General features: G+C 46.9%; 1 protein-coding gene across 1 annotated transcript; it reads right to left on the bottom strand.

The window, feature by feature from the left end:
- Window positions 1-2,648: 2,648 nt before the first annotated feature.
- Window positions 2,649-8,168, bottom strand: LOC117165062 (uncharacterized). Its single transcript, XM_033348525.2, has 2 exons — window positions 7,046-8,168; window positions 2,649-6,523 (listed from the first exon to the last, which is right to left on the bottom strand). Exons 1-2 carry the CDS (start codon window positions 8,166-8,168, stop codon window positions 2,649-2,651), a joined length of 4,998 nt encoding a protein of 1,665 aa, XP_033204416.2.
- Window positions 8,169-8,613: the final 445 nt, after the last annotated feature.

The raw sequence follows: 8,613 nt of genomic DNA, 5'->3' as shown, positions 1-8,613 counted from the left end.
TCATAACGTATTACGTTATATAGTATTACGTTATCACGTATTACGTTATATGGTATAACGATATAACGTATTACGTTATATGGTATAGCGTTTTAACGTATTACGTTATATGGTATAACGTTATCACGTATTACGTTATATGGTATAACGTTATAACGTATTACGTTATATGGTTTATCGTCATAACGTATTACGTTATATGGTATAACGTTGTACCGTATTACGTTATATGGTATAACGAAATGACGTTTTACGTTATATGGTATTACGTTATAACGTATTACGTTATATGGTATAACGTTATCACGTATTACGTTATATGGCATTAAGTTATAGCGTATTACGTTATATGGTATAACGAAATGACGTTTTACGTTATGTGGTATAACGTTATAACGTATTACGTTATATGGTATTACGTTTTAACGTATTACGTTATATGGTATAACGTTATAACGTATTACGTTATATGGTATTACGTTATAACGTATTACGTTATATGGTATAACGTTGTAACGTATTACGTTATATGGTATAACGTTATAACGAATTACGTTATATGGCATTACGTTATAACGTATTACGTTATATGGTATAACGTTATAACGTATTACGTTATATGGTATAACGTTATAACGTATTACGTTATATGGTATAACGTTATAACGTATTAGGTTATATGGTATATCGTTATAACGTATTACGTTATATGGTATAACGTTATACCGTATTACGTTATATGGTATAACGAAATGACGTTTTACGTTATATGGTATAACGTTATAACGTATTACGTTATATGGTATATCGTTATAACGTATTACGTTATATGGTGTAACGTTATACCGTACTATGTTTTATGGTATAACGAAATGACGTTTTACGTTATATGTTATAACGTTATAACGTATCACGTTATACGGTATATCGAAATGACGTTTTACGTTGTATGGTATAACGTTATAACGTATTACGTTATATGGTATTACATTATAAGGTATTACGTTATATTGTATAACGTTCTAACATATTACGTTATATGGTATAACGTTATACCGTATTACGTTATATGGTATAACGAAATGGCGTTTTACGTTATATGGCATTACGTTCTAACGTAATACGATATATAGTATAACGTTATAACGTATTACGTTATATGGTATAACGTTATAACGTATTACGTTATATGGTATATCGTTATAACGTATTACGTTATATGGTATAACGTTATACCGTATTACGTTATATGGTATAACGAAATGACGTTTTACGTTATATGGTATTACGTTATAACGTATTACGTTATATGGTATTACGTTATAACGTATTACGTTATGTGATATAACGTTTTAACGTATTACGTTATATGGTATAACGTTATAACGTATTACGTTATATGGTATAACGTTATAACGTATTACGTTATATGGTATAACGTTATAACGTATTACGTTATATGGTATTACGTTAGCACGTATTACGTTATATGGTATAACGTTATAACGTATTACTTTATATGGTATAACGTTTTAACGTATTACGTTATATGGTATAACGTTATCACGTATTACGTTATATGGTATAACGTTATAACGTATTACGTTATATGGTATTACGTTATAACGTATTACGTTATATGGTATAACGTTATAACGTATTACGTTATATGGTGTAAATTCGACCAATCGCGGGGAGACGTAATCGCGAGGAGAGACGTCAACGGGGGTCGTAAATCCCCGTTACGATTATAGCAATCGACACCACGAATTGATCGATCCCCTGATTTCCGTTGAGATAATAGGGGTGATTGAGTTTGTATAACACTGTGATTCACAGAATTATAAATTATATATTTCCAACACTTAGATTACACTGACGTAGAGAAACAAATAGTCAACAACTTGTCGCACGAAGATGCGATAGATATGTACGCTAGAGCAGGGCTCTTATAATGGAAATTAATGTATTAATGGACTTAGCACTATAATATATTTAGGAGAGAAGATGTATGTTCGACAACACCGAGAACCGACAAAGATTTGCGTGAAGTATGCGACCCTCGCGCTATGTGTAGACTGCCGCGTTAGACGTTAGGTTTTAGACTGATTGTCGCTCCTTTTTTCATACGGAAGAAAAGTTCGGTGTGGGTGTGCCCCTGTGCCTAAAGAACGCGGATTCGTTGTTCCCAATTTCGTTAGGAAAAGTGAGGGTAACGAACCGAGGTGTCGATTGGTCATGACCTGCATTACTGCTCGAAGGGATGAGTAGGGAGTCTCCTACCATCGTGGTGGATAGATGACTGTGTGCGTGAGAAAATCTAGCTTGTTGTATTACAGGGCTATTCAGATTTTCCTCATGGGCGCATACCCGCTTTCTCCGTGTTTTAAGTGCGACTAATAAACCCAAGGACCTCTCTAAAAAACCAGATGTGCGTCGAACATACTTTTAGGCTTAAGACATTCTTCAGGATAAACAGATTGACGACACATGGCGAAACAATACAGGAAAGTGAAAGTTATGGTGGGCCCTTAGGTTTATTGAGGGTCGAAGTGACGTTACGCAGGTCGGTTGTTGTCCGGTCGCGCGGGCTGGCGTGCAGATGTTTTAGGCGGCGTAACATCCTCCCCCCGTTGAGAGGGCACCGATCAAATTCTGGCTGTGGAGTCAGGTGTGTCGTTGGTGACCTCCTTCGTTCCGTGTGGACGTTCGGCCTCGTCTGGATCTGGGTGGATGGGTAAGGGGACCAGTCTTTTGACACCGCGGTCCAGGATGCTTGTTGCCGTCTGCACGGTAGCGGTCCGGATGATTCCGTCGGCTCCTGGATGGACCTTGATTACGCGGCCCAAAGGCCACTGCATAGAGGGCACGTTATCCTCCCTGAGGAGTACTACGGTGCCTTCACGAATGCTATGTTTGCCCTTGTCCCATCTGTTGCGGCGGGTTAGCTCATTTAGGTATTCTCGATACCATCTGCTCCAGAAGTGCTGCTTAATCTGGTGAATGCGCTGCCAAGTGGATAGCCGGCCTGATGGAATTGCCCTGAAATCACGCTCCCGTAAACTGGTTAGTGTGTCACCGATCAGAAAATGTCCGGGAGTGAGGACAGGAGGATCTTTCGGATCGGATGAGATGGGAGTCAGTGGGCGTGAATTGAGAATGGCCTCAATTTCTATCACGAGGGTGTTGAGGTGCTCAAAGGTCAGGAGTTCCGAGCCGACCACGCGGATGAGATGGCGTTTGAACGCTTTAACCGCGGCTTCCCATAGACCGCCAAAATGTGGTGAGTTCGGGGGATTAAAACGCCATTGTATTTGTCGGTCGGCGAGAAAAGTCTGTACCCTATCCTGGTGGTCGTCGGACTGCAATAGCGTCCGGAGTTCTTGCAGTTCCCGGTTAGCCCCAACGAAATTGGTGCCGTTGTCGGTGAGGATCGTTGCGCAGTATCCTCGCCGCGAGATGAAACGGCGCAGCGCGGCCAAGAAGGCGTCGGTGGTTAGGTCGCTGACTAACTCTATGTGGACCGCCTTTGTCGCCAGACAGACGAATATGGCGGCGTACGTCTTGATTTTACGTCGGTTGCGGTCCCTCCTCTCCTTGGTGTAGAATGGGCCGCAGTAGTCGATTCCGACGTTCGTGAACGGCCGCGATTCGGTAATACGCGCCTCTGGCAAATCACCCATCAAGTATTCCACTGGTGGAGGGTTGGCTCTGCAGCAGCGGACGCACCTTCTGAGAGTGCGCCATACCTGGCTACGGCCGTCGATTGGCCAATAGCGCAGTCTCACCGCGTATAGTGTAGCTTGTGTCCCCGTGTGATGATTGTTCCGGTGCTCTTGCTCTATAATTAGCTCTGTCACCGGGGACTTTGGTAGGATGATCGGGTGTTTTTGGCTGAAGGGTATGGCGGAGTTGGCTAGTCGTCCTCCTACCCGGAGTAGCCCATCTTCGTCGAGGAAGGGGTTTAATGGCTGGAGTTTCCCTCCAACGTCCTCGCTTCGATTTTTCTGGAGGATCCGAATTTCAGGCGCGAAATGACTGGATTGGACGATTTTTATGAGTCGGTTGTGCGCTGCAGTCAGTTCGTCTGTGGTGAGATGGGCAGATCGGTGTTGCTTATGTCTCCATCTAAGACACCGGGCGACGATTCTTATTAGTCTTGGCCAAGACGAATAACGATGGAGGAGTGTGTTATCGTTAATAGTCGTCTTCAGACAGATCGTCTTCTTCTGCTCCGGGAGGTCGACTACCGGTGTCGGATTCCAGACCGGCCAATAGTTTTCGCTTTGCAGGAGCCACCTTGGCCCGTTTTTCCAAATGGACGGACATAGGAATTCCTTGGGCGTCTGGCCTCGGGAAATGAGATCCGCTGGATTATCGTCGGTAGGCACATGACGCCAGTCGGAGATATTGGTCTTGGTTTGTATCTCAGCGACTCGATTCGCCACAAATGTCTTCAAGGTGTGCGGCGAAGACCTGATCCAATGGAGCACGATGGTGGAGTCAGTCCAGTATACTATCCTCGATATCTTGGTCGTCAGGGCCTGTCGGATTGACGAAATCAAGGACGTCAGAAGAAGTGCCCCGCTTAATTCGAGACGTGGTATGGAGAGCGATTTGAGCGGCGCTACCTTCGACCGCGCCGTGAGGAGTCGATTCCAAATATTGTTCTTTCGGTCCGTCGTCCGCACGTAGACGCACGCCCCATATGCCCTTTCGCTAGCGTCACAGAATCCGTGTAGCTCAATTTTCGTTGCGGATTCTATGATGGTCTTCCGAGGGAACCTTGCCGCATTTAACAACGGCAATTGGGTGTGGTATTTGATCCATTCGGTGTGTACGTCTGTCGGAAGGGATTCGTCCCAATCTACCTTCAATGTCCAGACCTTTTGCATAATCATTTTTGCTCGAACGATTACCGGCGAGAGCAATCCTAATGGATCATAGATTTGTGCGATGACGGAGCTGATTGCTCGCTTTGTGACTCGGGAGGTGTCACTGTTCGTCTTGACTGAATATAGTATGGCATCGTCGGCTGAATCCCAAAAGACGCCGAGTGTTTTTAACGTAGATGACTCACCGAGATGCAATTTCTGGTTGGTGTCTTCCTCAGGTAGCCCTCGTAGCAGATCCCGATCGTTTGATGCCCATTTGCGGATATTTAGACCGGCTAGCTTAAGTAAGTTCGTGAGATCATTCCTGACTGATAAGGCTTCGTCCTTCGTATCGGCTCCGGTCAACGCATCGTCGACATAGAAGTCTCGCCGTAGGATCTGCGCTGCTCTCGGAAATCGAGGTCCCTCGTCTTCTGCCAGCTGTTTGAGACACCGGATGGCCAGATACGGGGCTGCGGATAGACCGAACGTTACGGTGTTGAGTCGGTAGGTTTCGATCTCTCCGTTGTCGGCACGCCACAGAATCTTTTGATAAGGACGATCTTCTGGACGTAGGATGAATTGACGGTACATTTTTTCGATGTCGCCGGTAAGGACATATTGAAATGACCGGAATCTCAATAGGATGTGTCTCAGGTCTTCCTGTAATTTCGGGCCCGTATGAAGGGCGTCGTTTAGAGACACTCCCGTGGTACTTGAAGCTGAGCCGTCGAACACAACTCGGAGCTTGGTGGTGTCGCTCGATTCCTTGATCACGCCGTGATGTGGTAAATAATATCCGTGGTCGGTGGCGTGATCCGTGTTGATCTTCGTCATATGACCCAAGTCTAAATATTCTTGGATCACAGCACTGTACGCGGTTTCATATTGTTTGTCGCGTTGGAATCGACGATGAAGAGAGGCGAGCCTGCTCATTGCAACGGCCTTCGATGACCCTAGTGAGGAAAGCTTTTCGTTGAATGGTAGGGCAACGATGTATCTGCCTTCCTTGGTTCGTCGGACATGGTTTCGGAAATGTTCTTCACATAGTCGTTCAGATTCCGAAAGATGCGTAGTGGCCGGTCCCTCGTCGATCTCCCAAAACCGTGCGAGGTCCTCTTGCAGAGCCGTTGTAGTTGCGTGGAACGTATTTATCGCGGTTTGGGACGCTGGACTCCCCCCGATTACCCAGCCGAACCGTGTTTTTTGTAGACGTAGTTCAGGTTCGTCTGGTTGCGTCAGGTTGATCTGCCCGATGCACAGCGACGCAAATGTTGATCCGGTGCTAAGTAAGACATCGATCGGGGCTGGGCAATGGAATTGTGGATCGGCTAGTTGAATATTTCTGGGTAATCCCAGACTCGAGGGGTCGATGGGCTCGCTTGGTATGAAGGTCGATATGGCGGGGATAATAAGAAATCTCAAAGTTTTCTTATACTTGCCGTCCGTCGACGTGATTGTGGCCGTGGTGTATCGTTTTGCCGTGGTGCTCAAATTGTCGAGGGCTCCGATCTGGATCGCACATCTCCCTTGTTTTATACCGAGGGAATTCGCGAGCTTGTCCGTCATGAAGTTCATGCTCGACCCAGTGTCGAGTAAGGCTCGGGCTCGGATTGGTTGTCCCTGTTTGTTCAAAACCTTGATCTGTGCTGTGGCCAACAGATCATGATGCAGAGGGGTATGGGGAGATGTGTTTGCTAGTCCGATCCCCCTTGCTGTCGTAGTCTCAGACAGTCAGTTGTGCCCCGGTTGGGACTTGGACGAGAAGGTTGGGGTGGTGTTCTGGATCCGGGCTGAGTGTGACTCGTACGAGGCATGCTCTTTCGTCCCTCTTGGAGACGAAGATGTCCGTCTCCGTGAAGTGTCGGATGTTCGCCTCGACTTGTGGGACGACCGCGACTTCGAAGATCCAGATGGTGATTGTCCGGTGGGGGCTCGCTTGTGTGACGAACGACTGCCCGACGACCGACCGCTCGGTGCGCGACTGCCCGACGACCGACCGCTCGATGAGCGACTGTCCGACGACCGACTGCTCGGCGACCAACCGCTTGCCGATCGCCCGCTCGACGATCGACCGCTCGAAGATCGACCGCTCGACGACCGTGAGTCTACCTGGGTTTGTTCGCGGTGTAGATAAGTATGATGTAGGTGACCGCAGATACGACACGAACCCGATGTACACTGTGTCAGCGAATGTCCTCTGCCTAGGCAATTTATACATAACGATGCCTTCTTCACGATCTGAAAACGTTTGGTCGCTGATTTGGCCTTGAAGACTTTGCAGTGTCTGATCTCGTGAGGCATGTTGCAGGTCGGACACACCACCGTTCTGATGGTTGTAGCAAGGGTTCGCCCATGCGGTATGGTGGTCCGCTGACGGTGGTGTTTGTGGGCTGACCCTTTTGATTCCTTTTCTTTAGAGAGGAATTGAGTCCCGTTCGCCCGTGTTTTGAGAAAGTCTATCAGATGCTGATAGGATGGCACCTGTTGGCGGGGCAGTGTGCGTTGCCATTTACGCAGGCTGGACGAGGGCAATTTCGACGCGATCAATTCGATCATCGCCATGTTCGATGTGACGGGCTGTTTTAGGTGTTCGAGCGCTTTTAGATTTACGCTGAGGGTTTCCAACAAATCCTCTAGGGCTTCTGGGGTTTCCTTTTTGATTTCCGGATAGTTGCGCATCAAATTCCAATGGCGCATGCAGATTTGGAGGGGGCAATTGAACTTGTCCTTCAGTGTGTCAAGCGCGATGGAATAGTTGGCCTCTGTGAGTTCTAATGACTGGATACTCTGTGCGGCCCGTCCAGTTATAGATGAGCGTAGATGCTGGAACTTTTGGACATTCGTCAAACTTTCGTTACGGTCCACTATGGATGAGAACGTGTCGTAGAAATAGGTCCAGTTCTCGAGGGCGCCGTCGAATTGGGGCACGCGGACCTCTGGAACGGTGGTTGGCTCTGGTTTCCGGCGTGTCTCACCTATGTTTGTAGTCGACGGGGTTGTTGCTGAGATTTGCTCAAAGAGCCCTAGGAACCGCACGTCAAGCTCCCGATGCTCTTGCGATAACGAATCTACACGCGCATCTTCCCCCTCATCTAACACATCTAACTCGTATTGAACCTCGAGTATCCTCTTCCAAAGTTCATCGAACGAGCTGCGGCAAGATGTTAGGACGAGTCTGTTTGCCTTCCCGGACGCTTCGTATTCATCGAGTTCGCGTCTTATGGCTGCTAGTCCACGGGCTAGGGCGCCTCGTCTACGCCGTAACGTGCTGATTGATTCAGCCTGGGCCATATTTTATTTTAATGATATGAACGATCTTACCTTGATCAAATGGACGTTGATCTGGGATTCGGTTGATGATCGTTACGATGCGGCGTGGGTTCGTGTAGATGCTGAGCGACGGAGGTGCTTCTCTCCGATGGCGGTTCCCTTGATCAGCTGACTAAGTGGTTGGAACTTGGATTTCACGCGACACTGTATAGTCACTGGTCGGTGCACTTTTTGGCGACACGAAATCCGGCTCGAAGGACCATGTAATTTCGACCAATCGCGGGGAGACGTAATCGCGAGGAGAGACGTCAACGGAGGTCGTAAATCCCCGTTACGATTATAACAATCGACACCACGAATTGATCGATCCCCTGATTTCCGTTGAGATAATAGGGGTGATTGAGTTTGTATAACACTGTGATTCACAGAATTATAAATTATATATTTCCAACACTTAGATTACACT

Source organism: Bombus vancouverensis, chromosome 14 (genome assembly GCF_051014615.1).
Source record: "Bombus vancouverensis nearcticus chromosome 14, iyBomVanc1_principal, whole genome shotgun sequence".
NCBI classification, from domain to species: domain Eukaryota; kingdom Metazoa; phylum Arthropoda; class Insecta; order Hymenoptera; family Apidae; genus Bombus; species Bombus vancouverensis.
Note: the sequence above shows the minus strand (reverse complement) of the source record. Positions and strands in the feature narration are given on the sequence as shown.